Here is a 21,721-nt window from a genome sequence, read left to right on the forward strand (position 1 = left end):
GCCATTGGTTTTTGGGGTTTCCTTATAACCGCATAACCTTTGGTGGTGCTATTTGAGGATCCAACCAGCCTCTGGGCTGATGACCTAACAGACAGACATCTCATGTCATGCCCGGATAAAGTGAGCAAAGTGCTGTCCTTATTGCTATGCTGCGGAGCGGGGAGTGATGAGTCAAAGGGAGGCAGATAGGCTGGGCACACCTGCTGGCCAACCAATGAGAAAAACTCGCTGTACATTACATACATCTCCATTATAAGCATGCCTTTCAGTGTTCAGTCTGCAAGCCCCTGTGATTTTACTAAATGCTTCTATTAGTAAGTAGCTCTGTGGACTCATTTAGTTCCATACCTCTTAAATCATCAGAAACTGAGTCTAACAACCATCGTCTTGGTCTCCTTCTACTTCTCTTACCCTTCACAACTAAGTCCATAATTCTCCAAGGTCTCTATTATTTGAGTTAATCTCTTACACTTAGTGCAGTTTAGAAATCTATTATAGTTATTTTATAACATAGTCTCTTGGTTGCTTGCTGTGTAATTCTTAGGTAATCCTTTTGATACATCAGCAATTAAGGGCAGTTTTCATTTCTGTTAGTGCGTAGAAGGATATAATAATATTTTTTTGTTGTAGTGTAATTATTTTATTAGTGGTATATTACCTGCCTCTGTGGATCAGCGGTAGAGTGTTGGCCTCCGGATCCCAAGATAGTGGGTTCAAACCCGGCAGAGGTAGTCGGATTTTTGAAGGGCGGAAAAAAGTCCATTCGACACTCCATGTTGTACGATGTCGGCATGTAAAAGATCTCTGGTGACACATTTGGTGTTTACCCGACAAAATTCATTAAATCTCAGCCATAGCCGCCCAAGAGAGTTTCGGTTTACTCGGTCTGCCATCTAGTGGGGGCCTAGAGTAAAACGGAACGTCGAAATTGACGAGCAGACAGCCAGATGGCGTCAAATTGAAATGTCTGCACACGGTAGCTGAGGCCATACGATTATTATTATTATTATTATTACCTGCTTCAAAAATTATTGTGTAATCATTGTGTAGTGTATAGCTTTTCTTTCATTTGACTTATTTTTATTCATAGAAGTTTTTTAACTGTTGTTGATTTGCATGTTATAAATCTCATTCCGTTTGACGGTTATCACTTTACAAATAAAAAGTCTTATTTAATTCTCCTTTCCAACACAAAGTCTTATTTAATCCTCCTTCTCAATACAAAGTCTTATTTAATCCTCCTTTGTATTGAAAAGGAGGATTAAATAAGACTTTTTTATTTCTGAAACATTGTTGATTTAAAAAAATCATATTTCCACAAAGAAGATAAAGAAAAGCTAACAAATAAAAGTGCAGGGACTGTGGATGTGAGCAGGCATTAAGAAGTATGGGAAGAGTTAGAGGGCTTGAGGGAAATAATTAGGATTCTATCAGGGAACAAGAATGAAGGTAGGTCTCCATCTAACAATGTACAGGATTTGGTAGGTATACAAGAGGTAGGGGGAAGAAAGGGGAGAAGTTCTGGAATTTAGGTGAGCTAATGGTTTATGGGGAAAGAAGCTGAGGGCCCAGGGATCTACTCAGGTAGAGAGTCCAGGAGAGATATCAGTAAAGATGCAGACAAGTGTGAAAACTACTGCACCATTAGTTTAACATCTCACGCTTGCAAAATTTTAACAGATATTATTTACAAAAGAATGGAAAGACAAGTTGAAGCTGAGTTGGGAGAAGATCAGTTTGACCTCAGAAGAAATTTAGGAACTCATGAAGCGATCCTGCTGTTACGTCTGATCAAGCTATTAGAGTGGCCACTTGTGTTAACAAGCTACGGCTATGGAGCCAAGCTCTGCATTCAGGAGATGTGTGGGTTGGAATGCCACCGTTGCCTGTCCTGAGAATGGTTTTCTGTGGTGTCCATTTTTTACTTCCAGGCAAATCCTGGGACAGTTCCTATTCATAGCCCACTATTCACCATCATTCATTTCATTAGCTCCTCAACTGAAGTTGGTGCCAGAAAGGGCATTTGGCCATAAAAGCAGTATGTTTAAATTCATCTAACCTCATTCCCGAACCCGTATCAAGAAATGGGACTATGGGATGGGGAGGTACATACAGGGAAGGGGTGAGCTAGGGAACAGTGATTAGAGTACAGGGAGCTGGAACTCACATAAGGATGACATAAAGTTGTTAGTGGTAAGGAATAGAATTAAGTTTTAATATATATTCATAAGGTATATTTTGGGCTTATGCTGTGTAATTAATTGTAAACACACTCTATGCATTTCGAAAGGAACCTTGCCTTTCTTCATCAGGAGACAACAGAGAAATGAAACGACGCATTAAAGGTTCCTTTCGAAATGCGTAGAGTGTGTTAACAATTAATTACACGGCATAAGCCCAAAATATACTTCATGAATAGTTACACGAGCTGTGAAAGTCTAAATGATAATAATTAAATATATATATGAAATAAACTTTCAATGTATTAGGTATATATAAATTTACCAGATATTGTAATAGTAGTTGAATCATGGCTAAGAAGTGATGTTATGAATGGAAACATTTTCTCCTGGAACTTGAGTGTTTATCATAGAGACAGAATAGATTTGAAAGGAGAAGTACTCATTCTGTTGAAAGAAGAATTTGTAAGTTAAGGATGAGAAACTTGATATTCTAGGTGTAAGGCTCATCTCTGAAGATAACAGGAAACTTAATGTTCTGGGGTGGACAGACTTCCCAAAATTTAAAACTTTGAAAGATAACTTTGATTTTAAAACCATAGCAAAGCACGGGTGCCCTGCTAGTACAATATAAACTTGTGAGACTGCCAGTAATTGACATGTGCTAATTTCACCAGAAGTTTAACTGTCTTTAAATCTATACTGTGAATATGGAAATATGACCATATACGGTCATGATTCATCTTACTGGTTGCAAAAAGAATGAACTAATTTGTAATCTACATGCTCATTGGTTCTCCGCCAAATTTTGCTGATGCTTCATTTTGCAATGCATGGTAGCTACCATCTTGCCGAATGGGAGCTAAGCGTATTTAGCCCTACCTTGATTGCTTGCTTGAGTGTCAGATGTTCTTTGGCAATGGTCTGCTCAGCTAGGGCTTTCCTAGTCATTCATATGGAGGCAAGGTAATTTTTCTCTTTTCTAGTTTCATTTTTCCAATTTGTTTTAATTTAGCTTGTATCCGGGAGATAGTGGGTTCGAATCCCACTGTCGGTAGCCCTGAATATGGCTTTCTTTGGTTTCCCATTTTCACACCAGGCCAACTAGGCCTTTCCTATCCCATCGTCACCATAAGACCTATCTGTGTCGGTGCGAGGTAGAGCCACTAGGAAAGAAAAGAAAATGTTTCAATTTGTTATAGTAATGTATATTTTCGGTTAATTCTTTTTACTTCCATTTTTTATTATTTTGAAGTAGTCGCTGTGCGATGAACTTACATACATATTTTTTTTATTGTAGGCAAGCTGTTTTAAATCTTCTCTACTCTAACTTAAATTTATAATGTGCTTGACCTTTGGTAGTATGGAGATTAGCCCCCCTGTTTAATTAAATCAGTATAAGAGTTCTTTATTTTATGTTTCTTGGGTGTGTTGCCCAAAAACTTCTATTATTTTCTTCACGATGATTTACTGTAATGTTTCAATGAGTTTCAAACTTGCATGTTTTTCTTTTTCATTCAAGTCTCAATGCTGAAAAGTGTTTCTATCTACTTGTTTTACATTTTAAAATTATTTTTTGTACAATAATCTCGCATTTGGTATATTACTCTCAATCTTGTAATTTATTATTTCTCAAATATATTCAATAAGGCAACAACTTTTAATTACATTTAGCTTCTTTCTCTTTTGATGATTTTGTTCATTTAGTGAATTTCCATGTTTAGGGTAATACATTTATTTTACTAAGAATATAATTGCTTGATCATGATCTCAATTACAAAGGCTACGAACCTAGGACCTGATCCAGTTCACTTCCACATCCTTTCTTCTCTTATTTGACTTCCCATCTTCTTTGAAAATAATTTATGTGTTATCAATTTGTGTATGTGCCATGGGTACACAGAAAAAAGGAGAAATAAATTTTACTATATAATCGCTCCCTTCAAAACAACAACTACTACTACTACTACTACTACTACTACTACTACTACTACTACTACTACTACTACTACTACTACTACTACTACTACTACTACTACTACTACTACTACTACTACTACTACTACTACTACTACTACTACTACTACTACTACTACTACTACTACTACTACTACTACTACTACTACTACTACTACTACTACTACTACTACTACTACTACTACTACTACTACTACTACTACTACTACTACTACTACTACTACTACTACTACTACTACTACTACTACTACTACTACTACTACTACTACTACTACTACTACTACTACTACTACTACTACTACTACTACTACTACTACTACTACTACTACTACTACTACTACTACTACTACTACTACTACTACTACTACTACTACTACTACTACTACTACTACTACTACTACTACTATTGAATGGCTGGTGTTGTTTTGTGCTCTGCGTATTTGCTTAATTAAGTGGTGTTTTAAAGGCTGTGTATGGTTAAAATATATTGCGATTATAAGTAGAAGTGCTGCCCTTCAGAACGCGGTATTATCTCTCTTTGATGAGCTAAAGAGGCATCCCTTTTCTGACAAGGTAAATAGGCCATTTATATTGCTTAAATGATTTAAGGTTATGTTTTCAAAGAGAAAAGAGAGTAGAGGTACTGAGAATAGAAATGTCAAATCCAAAGAGGTTGAAATAGACGTAGAAAACCAAAGAGATACTATGTCGGATGAGGAGCTGGACGTAACCATGGAACTACAGAGTACGAAGACTATAAACCAAAGAGTAGGATTAGAAGAGATGCGACTAGAAATTGATAAGTTAGTCAAGCATAGTGAAGACTTATTAGCATTAGTTAAGATGACTCCCAATACCAAAGCGGAGATAAAGAAAGGTATTAAAGAAATGGGACAAATGGCAGAAATAATCCGTAGTCGTTCGTGGGAATGGGAACAATTTGATGTGAATGAAGATCCAAAGGCTAGGAGTGATTTGGAACAGGGCACTACCTCCAGTAAGAAAATAACCCGTGATGTTGGGACACAGGCGCAATTCAGTGACAGAGTGCTAGATATAGAGCAGACCCTCTTGGAAGCTACGTGCTTTGACGAGTTTGCGAAGCTATTGGATAAGGAATGGCCTGACTGTGTTTACAGTAACACGCACGTCATCTCCGGAAATATAGGGAAATTGACTGATTGGGATATATCAATGGTTGTAAATCCCAAACATCTTACAGAGGAGGATGGAATTATGAGAAGCATGAAGAATATGCATACAGAAATCTCTGACTTGCTGAACTCTAATCTGGAGGAAGGTAAGACGGAATTCCTGCGCACTGTTACGCAAACCTACACGAGTCGAGGAGGAGAGCGGGAGAAGCTGCGATATGTATATGTAATACCATATTCATTTAATCAAGATGGAGTAAATGACCTGCAGAGCCTGTATTCATGTCTCACCCACTGGAGAGAGATAATTGAGACTCATGCAAGAAAGAAGGTGCTGATAACTATCCCGGATACCCTTGATCGGAATTATATAAGGAAAATCTTGGAATGGATGTTTCGTAAGAGTGATATTGAAATAGGGTGCTTGGAATCGGGTAAAACGCAGGTAAAACAGGCTGTTTCTGTGGGATTAACATCGAAAAAGAAATCCTTAAATGACAATACTCAGGAAACAGTTACGTGCAAAGCTGCGGGAAAAACGTACGCCGAATTGCTTAAAACAGTAAAGGAAGGAGTAAACATCGAAAAAATTGGCGTTAAAATAAAACGAATAAGGAAAACAGCAAAGGATGACCTTATACTTACTGTAGAAGGCAAAGGAAAGGCTGACGTATTACAACGTGAGATAACTAAAAACGTCAAGGAAATAGAGGTTTCAACAAAAAGGAAGGAGACAACAATTCTAGTGTACGGTATGGATCCGGATTTAAATGAAAACTATCTCAGAGCAGCACTCTCCTTAGAAGCTGCTGTCGAAGAATCTCAGATCAATATTACGTCCTTAAGACCGGGGAGGTTCGGAAATCTGAATGCTACCGTAATATTGCCAACGGAACCATCGAAAATACTGTTAAAGAAAAAGAAAATAAATGTGGGATGGGCAACCTGTATGGTGAAGGAAAAAGTTACAGTTGCAAGGTGTTTTAAATGTCTTGGATTTGGACATAAAGCGAAACACTGCGACGTTAAGTATGACCGGTCACGGAGCTGTCTAAATTGTGGACAAGAAGGCCATTTGGCGAAGGATTGTGGGAACATTTCGTTTTGCACCATGTGCCAAGTGGAGGGCCACCGCTCAGATCAAATGAAATGCCCTACTTACAGGAAGCTAATATTAGAGGCAAGGAAGTTGAATTTAAACGACCAATAATGGACATACTGCAGGCGAATCTCATGAGGAAATCCGACAGTCATGACATCATGTATGCGACATAGCGAGCCAAACAGAAGGCGAGTAGCCGAAGGTGGTTGGTTCACGGACAAAAGATGTGATGTAGCTGCATATTTTTTAAATGATAAGTTGGAGGTGCTAATCATAAGGGCAGAAGAAGGATATTTGTGTATTCAACTTCAGCAATATCAGATTTATTGTTTCTATATCTCTCCTAACATCCCTTTTGATATTTTCAAAGCTGAAGTAGATGCAATAGTTCAGGACTGCATGGCGTCAGGTATTGAATCTATCATTCTCGGAGACCTAAATGTCAAGTCGCCTCTGTGGGGGGCACCAACTGCAGATCGTAGGGGAGAATATTGGGCAGAATGGATAGCGACCCTAGACTTGGTGGTTCATAACACTGGAATCTTACCAACTTTTTCCAGAGGGAACTCAGAGTCTTTCATAGACGTCACCTGCTCAACGCAGGGTATAGCATCATTCATTGTTGACTGGGAAGTTATGGAAGATGAATCTCTCAGTGACCATCGTTTTATTTACTTTCAAGTTAAGGGATCGAAGAAGCTTAATGATATAACGAAAACGGTGTGGAACTATAATTGGGAAACCTTTAAAATTGCAATCGAGTGGATGTCACAAACTGTAGATACAGTGCAACATACTCTAAAAGATGTAACTGCTGCTCTTAAAGATGCTTGTAGGACCAGCCGATTGAGGGGATCAACAAAATATAAAACACGAGTCCCTTACTGGTGGAACAATGAAATAGACATGCAAAGGAAAGACTGCAATCGCAAGAGACGAATTCTTACAAGATCTAGGAAAAAAATCAGCCAGGTCAACTTAATACCATTAGAAGCTGACTATAAGGCATCAAAGAGGCAACTAATGAAGCTAATAAAGGATTCTAAGAGAAATCTCTGGCAAAAGCTATGCGAAGATCTAGACAGTGATATCTGGGGAGCGGGATATAAGATAGTGACCGGTCGAATAATCAACAGGGTACCAGTTCAGCTCCCAGCTGATAGAAGGAAAGCCATAGCAATGGAGTTGTTCCCTTGTACTAATGACAGACTTGAAACGGAATCAGATTTTTGTGTTGCAGAACCGTTCACTGTGGTTGAGTTACAAGAGGTAGCACGCAATATGAAGACTGGTAAGGCACCAGGTGTAGATGGAATCCCACCAGAAGCCATCAAGTATGCAGTTGAGGTGGCACCTGGTTGGATCTTATCAGTCTTAAATGATTTATTAAAAAAGCGTGAATTCCCCGATGAGTGGAAAGTAGCCAAGCTAGTGCTGTTATTGAAGGCAGGGAAACTATCATTAGATCCATCAGCATACAGGCCACTGTGCTTATTAAACACCTTGAGCAAACTTTACGAAGGATTGATTAAAACTAGACTGGAGAAAGAACTTGAACTACAGGGAGGACTTTCTTCGAACCAGTTTGGATTTAGAAAGGGTAGAACCACAACCCAAGCTATTGAGAGGGTGATTCAAATTCAGGCAGAAAGCAGTGAGAAATGGGCTGCCTTGATAACGCTAGATGTCAAAAATGCTTTTAACACTGCTTCTTGGAGCATAATTTTGAGAGAACTTCGTAGGATGAACATTTCTCAGTATCTACAACAAATAATCGTTAAGTACTTCAAAGGACGAAGAATTCGATTTCATGATTTAGAAGATCTTGAAATGAGTGCTGGCGTTCCACAGGGATCTGTCCTAGGACCCACCTTGTGGAACATTCTATATGATGGTGTCTTACGCCTGCAGCTGACAAAAGGGACAACATCTATTGGTTATGCAGATGACCTTGCAATAGTGGTAATAGCAGAGAATGTAGAAGAACTGACCTTCCGAGTAAATGAATCACTGAGACGAGTTAACCTTTGGATGGTAAATAATAAGTTGAGATTGGCTCCACATAAGACTGAGGCTGTAATTTTGAAAGGTTCCAGGAATTGGAAAAATGTCCGTTTCTTATTAAATGATACAGTGATTATCCCAGGAAAGTCTGTACGATACCTTGGGGTTCTTATTGACAGGAATTGCACATTTGGTGCACATGTGAAGGCAGTAACCCAAAAGGCAGAGAAGAAGGCATCGGCATTAGCCAGACTTATGCCTAACATCGGGGGACCAAGAACAGTTAAGAGACAGATTATGTGCTCTGCAGTATATTCCATTTTACTTTATGCTGCACCTATCTGGCACAATGCACTCAGGAGGAAGATTCACCGAAGAGCTATGGAAAGAGTACAGAGGAAAATGCTGCTCAGAGTTACCTGTGCATAACGAACTGTTTCGACAGCAGCTTTACAAGTTGTAGCTGCCAGTATTCCCATTGACCTCCTCGTTGTAGAGAGAAAACTTTGGCATGAAAGGGGTGCAACTATATCTGCTGAGGAAAAGAAAGCCTCGAGGAACCAACTCTTACTAGACTGGCAAGACCGATGGGATGGCACAACCGATGTTGGCCAATGGACAAAAAAGCTAATACCCAACATAGGAGACTGGCTTAAATGTAGACATCGGCAGGTAGATTACTATCTCTCGCAGATCCTGACAGGACATGGAAGATTCGGCGTATACGCCATGAAGATGGGAAAGACGCAGGGAGATGGTTGTTGGTACTGTTCTGAAAGGGATACAGTAGAACACACCTTTTTCTACTGTGTTCGATGGGAAGAAGAACGAAGAAAAGCCTGCCAACAACTTGGCCGACAACTCACGCCAGGGAATCTGGTTCAGATTATGTTAGAGAGCCCGTTTGCCTGGAACACAGTAAAGGCAATGGCGACAAGCATTATGGGGATGAAGGAGAAAGAAGAGAAAGGAAGAACTTAATAACATACATCACTCCATTCTGATGTCATGCCGACAAGCAGTTCCAGAATGGTCTGAGTGAAGAGGGCAGGGGTTTTTAGTTGGTGGAAACCCAACTCCCACACAGAGTGGTGTCTTTAAAAGATTTTCCCCTGCCATAACAAAAAAAAAAAAAAAACTACTACTACTACTACTACTACTACATTTAAACCAAAGCTGTAAAGCATACAAATCGTTCATACCCACCTCCCTCAATCTGTAATAAAACATTCTTGCTGAAAGGCACCCAAACTTGAGGTATGGACTTAAAACAGTTGTACTAGGTTCAAGACTGTTTGGCGATGTATTAGGTTTTTCAAACTTGCACAGCCATGCCTGTAAAACCAAATTAACAATACTAATAGAACATTCAATACTTCCTTAGATCCTGAAAGAAAACAAAGAAAGGTTATCAAAAATTCCCACCTTTCCATATCTTGAAACCAAACTTAATACTGTACACAAAGAACCTCGTTTATCCGGATTAAGTAGGACTGGAACTGATCCGGATTATCAAAAATCTGTATAATCTGGAAAACTAAAAAAAACAAATACAGTACATAATCTATTAACATAAGTTGTACTGTAATAACTTTTTTCAATTGTACAAAAAATATCAGAACACTTTTCGTACATTAATGACTCTGTTTTATGCACTAAAATGTCCGACTCGTTGGCTGAACGGTCAGCGTACTGGCCTTCGGTTCAGAGGGTCCCGGGTTCGATTCCCGGCCGGGTCGGGGATTTTAATCTTCATAGGTTAATTCCAATGGCCCGGGGACTGGGTGTTTGTGCTACCCCCAACATCCCTGCAACTCACACACCACACATAACACTATCCTCCACCACAATAACACGCAGTTATCTACACATGGCAGATGCCGCCCACCTTCGTCGGAGGGTCTGCCTTACAAGGGCTGCACTCTGCTAGAAATAGCCACACGAAATTATTATATGCACTAAAATAATGTGTGAGTTTTTCCTGTTTGACGTTTGCATAACGTCTGCACGCAGTACGATCACAAAGACATTTTGCTAACAACAGTTCTGCCGGTGTGGTTTCAGTTAAGGATTCTAAATAGGCCATCAGTTTGTCCAGCTGAATGGTTGCATCTCCACGAGTCATTATTTCTTCTGATGGAGCACCGGTTTCATTTTCAAATTCACCATCAGTGAATTAAGAGTGCATTGCATTCAGAAGAGTGTGGGTTCAAATCCCACCTCGTCCATCCTAGGAATGTTTTTCTATGGTTTCCCATTCTCAATTCCAGGTGAACGTCAGGACGGTACCTTTGATAGACCGTGGCCGAATTACTCCCACTTCCTGTCCTTTACTTTCCTTGATGGAAAAGACACTCGAGAAGAGTCGATGCCGTAAAAGAAAACACTGTAAGCTTACAAGTAAAAATAAATTTTTATTATATTTGGTCTGGATTAATGAGGGCCGGATAAACGAGGTTCTTGTGTACTTCATTCAAAAAATTATTAAGTACAATGCATCAAAAAGAGGTAATAACTACCAGTACGATATATTAGAGTTCTTGTCTGCCATTCTAGGGGGAATATTCCTTTTTCTTATTAATGGTGTCTTATCCTACAGTTGACACAGCAAGTCTGAATCTCTCTCATGAAGGATCCTTCCCGTCACAGATTAAGTTGGGAAGCAAAATCATGCTTATTACAGGCTTTGAAGACATGGATCTAGAAAAGGCATGGCAAAATGAGCCACAGGTGGCATTGGCTACAGCCATGACCAGACTATTTTGCCATGGCTTGGTTTGATAGACAACTCTCCCATAACCCACACAAATCAGTGAAAGGTAGAACAAGAGGGCTACAATGATGGATGTATTTAATAAAACAATATAAAGCCAAATATTCAAAGAATTGTGGAGTTAAAACAATCTAAATAAAATTAGTAAAACGACAATACATGAAAGGGTTTCTGTTTTTTTTAAATGTATTTATTTATGAACCAAATCCATTTTTGGCAAGACCTAGTGTTTACAGTGCACTAAATCTCCAGACCTTCGGGCTGAGCAGCGGTTGTTTGGTAGACCATGGCCCTTCGGGGCTGTTGCGCCATAGGGTTTGGTATTTTTTTTTTTTTTATGTCTTCTAATATGGGCTAGAACAAAATAGTTACTTTCACTGACCTGTCTCAGTCTCATCCTTGGCATTGATGATATGAAAGTGACTGAGGTATGAGCACTCTGGTGACACATTTGGTGTTGACCCAACAGAGATTTCTCTGCCATCTGGTAGAGGAACACGAGTAACATGAGCGAGGGAATTTTTTTTTTTTTTTTTGCTATTTCGCTTAACGTCGCACCGACACAGATATGTCTTATGGTGACGAGGAATCTTTCTTCTAGAAGGCAGCGATGGGAATGATGAGATTTTTATTATTTTTATTCAGATGAAGGACAAATGGCAGAGTCTGGTAGTCCATTAGCTTGATGTAAGCGTTTGGGTTCAATTTGCCTGTCATCTCATCCAAAGGTTCTAATTCTAAAGCAGACCCTTAACAGTCAATAACACTGTCAGTGCCAATAAATACTGACAATAATATTGATTGTGTGTGGACTGGAATGATGGAATGAAGGCCAGTACTGAAGCAGATCCGGATTTCCTGATCTGCGAGCATCAGTACTGCTGAGTGGTGGGGATACTGAAGGTTATACTGACCGTCTGAGTGCGCTTATAATTATTTCTGTCAGTATAACCAAGCAACGATGGATGACGCACGTGCTTCTCAAGGCCAAGTAGGGGTGCTTGCAGAACCATCGGGTGATCGCAAGTTATTACAACAGTTTATCGAACTGTACGAAACGCTGCCAGAATTGTGGGATGCTTCAAATCCAGAATATTACCATAATTAATTTTAAAAATCGTTGAGTCAAAACATTCAGGAATTGGAACAGGATATACAGTATACGAACCATCATCGTGAGGGTTTTATGCACTTTAGTTCTTGAATAAAGCAGAAGTTCCTGTTGTACTCAACACTCCCTTAAACGGAAATGTGTTCACGCTTTACACTTCATTTAAGCCTACTGGGGAATAAACGAACTACGTATATTACTTAATAAAACATAGCCCTGATGTTTTATATAACTTCTGTTCTTTATAATAAACAAGCTTTGTAATGAGTTTTTATAATGAATGTCTTAAAACTTTATGCACTCTTGCAGAAAGTAACACAACACTTCACATGGTTCTACCACTGCCGTACTGATGGAAACTGGTGACATTATAGTGGAAACCTTTAAATCTTCAAAATTTATTCCAGTTGTAAGATATCTCAGTGTCACCGCTAATCTTCCTACCACCGATAAAGAGGTCCACATGTGTGTATTCTGTGTTATTATAAAAGGCTCTACCATTCCAAGTAATCTCTCAAAAGTATCCTCACTCATTCGGAGGTAGTTTCGATAATTTGCATCAGTATATCATATTTCCCTTAACAACTTCATACGAGAATACTCTTTTCATTTTTTAAGTCAATCTTTAATCCATCGTTTACGTTTAACACTCTGTTTCATGAACAGTGTCAATATGATAGCTACACATTCCCATCTTTTACAATCCATTTTGATGGAATACCGCAATGATCAACACACGCACAAATACTGACCAAAATATTGACAGTAATAATGGTCATGTAAGGTCTATACAATACTGATGTGTAATGTCAGTATTATTGACTCTGTACTACTCATCAGTATTATTGACCTGTAGGGTCTGTTTAAGTAATTAAAACACCCTCAGAACAACACAGATACTTTTCTAGCTTGCACCACATCTTGCATGCAGTCCTCCTTGAACACTTCCTGAGGTCTATGATGAATGTGATGTAGAGCATCATTCAGACACAGGCAGTAACATTATTCATATGAACAAATAGCGTATTTCCAATCCTCCATAGTCCACTGTATGTGTCTCTTAGCCTGATGTAAGCAGCTACCTTTGTGAGCAGATGTGAGCAAAGGCCTCTTGTGTGCCACAAAGTCACAAATGTACATCCTGTGTAGTTCTCTGCACTGTATTCTATTATAAATAGATTGAAAGGCATTGACATTGATGCCTTGCAGCAATTCCTGTCTCAAATCAAAGCTATTTTTAGCAATAAGCTGTGAAACATGCAGGTGGTCTTGGTCCATTAGTATAATCTTTTGGCAAAAGGATTGTGAAAATACTCCCTATAAACTGGGATTTTTGACACAGCTGGTAGACCTGCATGACTGTATGCATCAAGACATCTGTCAATTCCAGTAATTTCTTTCCAGGATGGGCTGTGACATACTCAAAGGCATTCACAACTTTTTACCACTCCATAACAGCTGCCTTACACCCACTTTTACACACAGCAAACAAGACAGACAATATGTTAAATTGGAAGCCATTCTATTTTTAGTTTCAAGTTGGCTAACTTAAGTTTTCCAGTCTTTTGACAGACTGAAAACTTGGTTATACAAAAAATGGATTTTAAGTAAGTGAAGAAAACCTACAACCTGTTTTCCAGTCGGTTACCGGGTCAGGGATTGAATGAATGAAGTCCCCATCTTATGGCGAGGATAGGAATTGTGCCGGCTGCCGAGGCCTGTTGCACTCCTCTGGGGCAATGATTAATGACCAACGGATGAAATGAAATGATACTGGAGAGTGTTGCTGGAATGTAAGATGACAGGGAAAACCGGAGTACCCAGAGAAAAACCTGTCCTGCTTCTACTTTGTCCAGCACAAATCTCACATGGAGTGGCCGCGATTTGACCCATGGAACCCAGCGGCGAGAGGCCGATGCACTGCCACCTGAGCCACGGAGGCTTCACGGTTTTAAGTAAGTACCGTTTTTAAATATGGCCACTGCAGCGCTTTGGCCATCCTTCAGCGCATGCAAACTTAGTATGTACATCTATATTGTAGCCACAAACAAACACCATTATGGAAGCAATGGTCTGTATTTATGTTTGTCTGTGCATATTGAAAATGCCTCTGTGATTTGTTTTCTACATGTTAAAGACGTGAAAGCCATTGAAATTCATTAGAAGATTAATGAAGTGTATGATCATCTTCTGTTTAGCCCTGACCTAATACCTAGTGACTACCGCTTGTTCCTATATCTGAAAAAGCATTTAGGAGAACAGCACCATTACGATGATGACCTAAAAACAACCGTGCTGCAGTGGCTGGCACATCTGGCACCAAGATTTCTATGAGGATAGAATTCAGAAACCGGTTTCACAATATGATAAGTGCCTTTATATGCTTGGAACTTATGTTGAGGTACAGGCTTACATGTGGAGAAAAAAAGTATTAAAAATTGCACACTTTTTGCGATATCCAAAGGGTACTTACTTAAAAAACATGTCTTGTACAAGACAGACAATTCACAGTATCACTTCTGCACTATCTGTGAACTGTCACCATAAGACCTATCTGTGTTGATGCAACGTAAAAAAAGAAAAGATCTGTGAAGTATGTCACACATTCCTTGATTTCTTTTTAAATTCTTAAATTTTCTCCAATAATTGAACTTGTACTCATAATAGAATTTTGCTTCTCTTCTACCAGCCTTTCTTACAAAATTTACTAATCTTAACCTTGTACTTATTTATATTTCATTTTCCTTTTACATAGATGTCCCATGTTATCCTCTGAATCTCTCAGTTCCTTTTCAGTCTTCATTGACAAGCGAGTATATAGACATTCTTGTGCTTCAGCACTCACCTTAGATCTTTCATGATATGAGTTACAATCCTTGTCCTTCAGTCCTTTGACATATAAATAGGTTTTACCTTCCACACTGCAACTCTTAAATTTCCAATATAATAATTTTCAATTTAGTTACTTAGATACACACAGAATCTCATATTCATAATAAAATACCACAGTGCATTTACTTCTATACTGCAGAAACTAAAATTTTAGTAGTAAAAATATTCCCAGCAAGATTATTTCATATGCTTTTCAAAACATGTGTGTCATTATTTCTTTAGACTTTTAATTTATCTAAATTAAAATGTTTTGTCCCATGATTTTAAAACTCTTAAAAAATTAAAACTACACTAAAAGATTAAATACTAACCTTCTTGCTCATATACTTCTCAAGGCGTTCCAGGGCCTTACTTTCACCCCCAGGAAAGAGACATTGACCCAGAGTAGATTTATCAACACTTAACTCTTCTAGGGTAGGTACATTATATTTTTCTGAATCTTCGTTATCAAATTTTGATCTGCAGTCTTCAGGTAACTCTTTTGGGGCAGCAACTGGTTTTGGAGGTGATCCAACACTTGCTGCAACTGACAAAAGTTTCTGATATGTCAGTGGGGGTTTACCTAAATTGGCTTTGATGATTCTGTAAGAGTCAAGAAGTCTTATGTATTTTTAAACATAGCCATATTTTGAAGTAGGACTTTTCTGTGACTGTAAAATAATTCTTTCTGAAATAACAAATCACTGTTACCAGTCACTTTTGAAATGTGTTTCAAAGACTTGGGCTCCATCATCAGGGAAGGGAAAGGGGAAGAGGAAAAGGGGAAAGGAAAAAAGGGGAAAGGGAAGGGAGTAATCTGTCTGCATTTGTGGTGAAGTTCGGGCTCAAGGCCCTCTCTTACACTTACCCACAAAAGTAAAATTATACAACTATGTAATAGAAATAGTAAAAATTACAACAAACCACAATCTATATATACATGAAATAGCATGTCCTGATTGACCGATTCATCATCGCCGAGCCAAAACTACTGGACATAAAGAAATGAAACTTTGGAGATACATTTATATTAGGGTGTAGGTGGTCACTAAGGGAGGATTTTTGGATATTCCGTCACTAAGGGAGTAAATTTTAAAAATGGGGATATCTATATCTCAAAAACTTAAAAGTTTACAGATATGAAAATTTGTATTTGGAATCTCGTTTAAAAATAAAGAAACGTACATTTTTTGGAGGGGGAGGGGCCAACTTAACGGGTTGGGGTGAAAAAAGGATTTGAATTCTTTTTGTGAGGATACTTATATCTCAAAAACTGAAGATGTTAGAGGCATGAACATTTGTGTTTGGAATCTTCTTTCAAAGTAAAGAAACACGTGTTCTTTGGTCTTCGGAAAATCCACTTAAGGGGGATGAATGAACTGAAAAATTAGTTGAATTCTTTGTATGAGGATACTTATATCTCAAAAACTAAAGATGTTAAACATGTGAAAATTGGTATTTGGAATCTCCTTTAAAAATAAAGAGACACTTTTGGAGAGGAATCAACTTAACGGGTAGGAGGGGAGGGAGTTGAAAAAGGAGTTGAATTACGTTTATGAGGATACTTATATCTCAAAAAGTGAAGATGTTATAGACGTGAAAATTAGTATATGGAATCTCCTTTAAAAATAAAGAAACACGTATTTGTTTTTTTCTTCGGAAAATCGACGTAAGGGGTGTGGGGTTGAAAATAAGGAGTTGAAATATGTTTATGAGGATACTTTATTTTAAAAACTGAAGCTGTTACAGATGTGAAAGTTGGTATTTTTGAATTTTCTTTCAAAATAAAGAAACACGTATATTTTGTTTTTGGAAAGGCCACTTAAGGCGGGAGAGGGGTGGAAAGAAGTGAAGAAGTTGAATTATTTTCATGAGTACACATTTATCTCAAAAACTGAAGGTGTTACAGATGTACAGACATGAAAACTGGTATTTGGAATCTCCTTTAAAAATAATGAAACATGTATTTTTTTGTTACCGGAAAATCCAGTTAAGGGGCTGAAAGGAATTGGAAAAGCGGGTGAATTTTTAAAATGAGTACTGGTATAACTACATTATATGTCAAAAACTTTACGTGTTAGAGATAAGAAACTTGGTATTTGGAAAGTCCTTTAAAAATACCGGAACATGTACCTTTCTGTTTTCGGAGAAGGCACTTAACGGGGGGTGAAAAGGAAAAATAGTTGAATTATTTTTTAGGATACTTATATCTTAAAAACTGAAGATGTTACAGACATGAAAATTGGTATTTGGAATCTCCTTTAAAAATAAAGAAACATGTATTTTTATTTTCGGAAAATACACTTAAATGGGGGTGAGGGTGGGAGAAGGACTGATCAAGGGGTTGAATTTTTTTTTATGGGGATACTTATGTATATCTCAAAAACTGAAGATGATAGAGATGTGGGAACAGGTATTTGGAATCTCCTTTAAAAATAAAGAAACATGTATTTATTTTTTTGACTTGAGAGAAGACTGTTTCTCACATGTACAGTTCTATGTCGCATGGTTGTCTTAGCTGCAAAAGGTAATACCACAAACATGGTTTACAAAGAATTTATGGGGTAAATGAAACTCAATTTTTGGGTGAGTTTTTATACTTTAGAAATTTTCAGATAATGGCTTAGTTCAATGCTGAGGAATGATTACTTTGATCAAATTACGAAATCCACGCGAGTGAAGCCGCGAGTAATTGCTAGTAAATATATACACTTATGTTCGTAAAAACCAGAACACCTTAAAACACTAGAGATAGGAAGTTCATATTCACAGGACATGTGCATTAGTATGTTCTGAAGAAATGATTAGCATTTGAACCATGTCAGCCCTCAGGTTCAAGGTCCACATCGATATCTCAGCGCACCACCACCGATTTGTAAAATGTGCCTGTGCCTCTCATTGTTGCCATAAACTGAAGATACTGGATCAATGTAATTTGAGCAGATGTGCAGGATGCCTTGCAGATATATGCAAGAACCATACTGTCAAATGAGTGAGTTTGAAAGAGGGCGCATTATTGGTATGAGAGAATGTGATGCATCCATGCGGGAAATTGCTGCTCGTGTAGGATGAAGTGTGTCGGCAGTGCAATGGATGTGTACATAATGGTTCACAGAAGTCCACAGAACACGACGAGGTGGGTCTGGTCACACCACCCAGACCACACCCCAAAGAAGAAGGAGGAGGAGGAGAAGAAGAAGAAGGAGAAGAAGAAATACATTTCTGATTGTTAGAAAAGTAGGCTCATTCATGCATTTTTTCACACTTTACTCAACATACAAGTAAGCTGGAAACATTTAGCAAAGGATTTTGGCAATCCATCTTCAATCAATTAAGAGAATGCAAATCTCTAACATTGGCAAGGAGGGTATTCCACAGCCTAGCAGTAGTGACTACGAAGGAGTAGTTGTAAGCCATAGAATGACTGAGAGATATAGTTAAAGAGGAACCAGATCATGCATCGCGCTTATGACAGGAGGAAAAGTAACGCCTCAAAGCCCATCGATGATAACGTATGGGTGATGGAATTTTGTCGGTCCACCATAGGACCTGCTTCTGGTAAGGGATGCTGCACAAGGATGGTATTATTTCCACCACAGTAGCCATAATTCAGTTATAAAGGAACTAATGTGGTTGTCAACATACCCAGCACCTCATCGGCCATTACTGTGTGTTTTGAAAACTCTAGCCAAATTTCCCGACAAAGTAATCAGCACTTCAGTACTTTGGTCTGTCTTTGTTTCAATAGCATGAGAAGTATCGGGAAATTGTCGCTATCATTGAGGTCATTGTGTATATTCCACCGTAACAGGAGAACTGATGCAAGGCTGCTCAAGGTGACATCCAGGTGTGAGAATGTGCCATGTGCTCTACGGAAGTGAATAGGTTCCCGTATACTGAACACATGAAGATCGAACTAACTGATCAATCGCTCAACTACCCTCCTTCTAACACAGGAAGAGGAGAGCCCCAGACGGTGTTACGTGTTTACGTCTCCCAGCAAAGGAGGATGTAACTAAGTGACCAAACATTGCAGCTCATGCATGTGAAGATCATAGTCTGATGGAAAGTACACATTGCAGTGTTGTTAATACAGGCAACCGAATGCAAATTGCAACTGCGTCCAGCTAAGTACGGAGCAGCATTGCTTCGTTGGAGAAGTCGGAACGGACTAGGAGACAAATGTCCCCAGTCGCCCCACCATCCACAGCTGCTCATTTCTTAGAATAAAGACGATATCCTCTCGCTGTCGTGTCGTGCCTCGAGTCCAGGTCGCAAACAAGATTTCTGCAGACAGACTATGGTAGCCGCAGAAACAGATATTACTTGACATAACTCAGTTAGGCAACACTAATAACTACTGCGGGTCTGCTGTAATAATCACATAGTGTGGATCAAAATGGCAACAAAATTAGAACAAATTGCACATCCCTCTTTTGTCCAGCTATCTGCCATTTTCCTCCGTTGCCATTGTCATCACCATCTACGATAACGAATGGTTCAATCTCCATGGTCTCCTCAGTAGAGATGACCTGGCAGATGAGCACTCACCAGGTGGTGAGCTCACAGATCGTGAAAGACAGGGCTTCTTCTTGGGAGAACTAGGTTCTCCAGAAAGTGATCGAGCAAGAGGACATCGAGATCTCTCACTCTTGTCCATCATTTTTGCACTCTTTGAAGAAGGACTGGTAGATGATTTGCCAGGCTGTTCTGGGAATGCTGTGATCCCAGCATGCAACCCTGGTGGGGGAAGACTTCCAGCTGAACCTGTCTGGGAAGAGGTCTTCCCAGATGACTTCAGAAATACCAACCCCTCCAACCCCATGGTGCAACAGCCCCAAAGGGCCATGGCCTACCAAATGACCACAGCTCAGCCCGAAAGCCTGCAGATTACGAGGTGTCGTGGGGTAATCACGACAAATTCTCTTAGCCGTTATTCTTGACTCTCAAGACCGAGGCTCCTCAATTCTAATCACGTAGGCTGAGTGGACCTTGAACTAGCCCTCAAATTCGGGTAAAAATCCCTGACCTGGCTAGGAATCGAACCTGGAGCCTCCGGGTAAGAGGCAAGCGTGCTACCCCTACACCACGAGGCCGGCTCAGCAATAACATACTTACTGCATATTTATTGAACTTGCTGGATTTTATAATAGCTTTTTGAATACTTGGTTTTATTTGTGAACTTGCTGGTGGTATAGGAGGTAAAAAAATTGCAGGGGATATATGTGCTTTAGCTGCCTTCTCAGCAAAGGAGATGGGGAATTACAGAGGAGCCAATGATCTGAACTTCCTCCTTGCCTCTGGATACGAAAGTTTATCCAGAGTCTTAATCTCCTGGATCCTTTTCTCCTGCTTAAATGGAGGGCAGTTGACATACAATGGTGGTGGTGTGCATTCCATACCAGCACACTGCCATTTGCTACTAGCCCCACATGTTGCTGATCCCTGGCAGCGCAGTGAGGTGTAACCAATCCATTGGCAGTTGTAGCACCTCAAAGGGGAAGGAAAATACAGTTGAACAGTTAGGAGATACATGGATGCTTTAATACATTTGGGCAGTGTCTCTGAAGGGAAAGTTAAAATGAAAGACTCTATGTTGTAGAGAATGTCACCAACACACCTCTTCAGATGTTTAACGTCTTGACGTGCAAGGCTCTAGATAAGGTCATCATCTGAGGCTTTGATGAAGTCCCTATGAAAGATAACTCCTTACACGAGTTTAGGGGCATGTGCTTTTCATTTCAATCTTAATGGGCACTAGCACAAACATCGTTATCCTCCTACTCTATTTGGGCGTAGTGGCCTTGATGAGTATGCGACCATCCTGCAATTTTCTCAGTTCGTCAACTTCACCAACAAGACTTTCCGCAGCATAACTAATCAGCAAAGGGTTCTCTGGAGGAAAGCTCTGTCCATTGACTCAGATCACAGAAATCGGGGGAGAAAATTTTCAGACACTTCTTTCTTGTTCAGTTCAATTCAGTTGAAATGTTTACATTTTTTAAACCACTTCTGAAAGATGCCATTTGAAAAGCAGCACCTTAGAAGAAGAAAAAATAAAATTACCTGGTTTCATTTTTGATTCCACAAGTAGATAGGGAAATATTAGGTCAACCCTCAGCAGAGCTGAGGTATGTTGTATGTATGTTCAGTCCGTCAGCGATGCCGCTGGTGGGATCCTCAACAGCTCTGCCATCAGCTGTCATAGATGGCCTAGGCATCACTGAAGAGGCGTACTAGGGAAATGAGGAGTGAGGTAGTTTCCCATTGCTTTCCTCACCAAACCAGAGTTGCTATTACATATCAGTCTGCCAAGCCCACTGAAATGCATGCACCAACCGACCCTATGAGCAACACTTTTACACCATTCATAGCAGGGACTGGCTGCATAAAGATTGGCATTACTAGCATCGCTCATACCTCAGTCACTTTCATATTGTCAAAGCCAAGGATAAGACAGAGACAGATCTATGAAAGTAAAAATTGCTCTAGCCTATACCAGAAGACATAGTGCATTGTAAACACTAGGTCCTGCCAGCAAAGGCATAG

At 39.3% G+C, this 21,721-nt stretch overlaps 1 protein-coding gene across 1 annotated transcript in view; it reads right to left on the reverse strand.

Moving 5' to 3' along the window:
• The window catches only part of phr6-4 ((6-4)-photolyase), a 69,325-nt gene that overhangs the window by 28,319 nt on the left and 19,285 nt on the right, over positions 1–21,721 (reverse strand). The window contains exons 4-5 of the mRNA XM_067146189.2: positions 15,505–15,775; positions 9,624–9,752 (exon numbers count right to left, since the gene is read on the reverse strand). Coding sequence (XP_067002290.2) covers positions 9,624–9,752; positions 15,505–15,775 — 400 coding nt within the window. The remainder of the gene's footprint in view (positions 1–9,623; positions 9,753–15,504; positions 15,776–21,721) is intronic.

Source organism: Anabrus simplex, chromosome 4, assembly GCF_040414725.1.
Source record: "Anabrus simplex isolate iqAnaSimp1 chromosome 4, ASM4041472v1, whole genome shotgun sequence".
NCBI classification, from domain to species: Eukaryota; Metazoa; Arthropoda; class Insecta; order Orthoptera; family Tettigoniidae; genus Anabrus; species Anabrus simplex.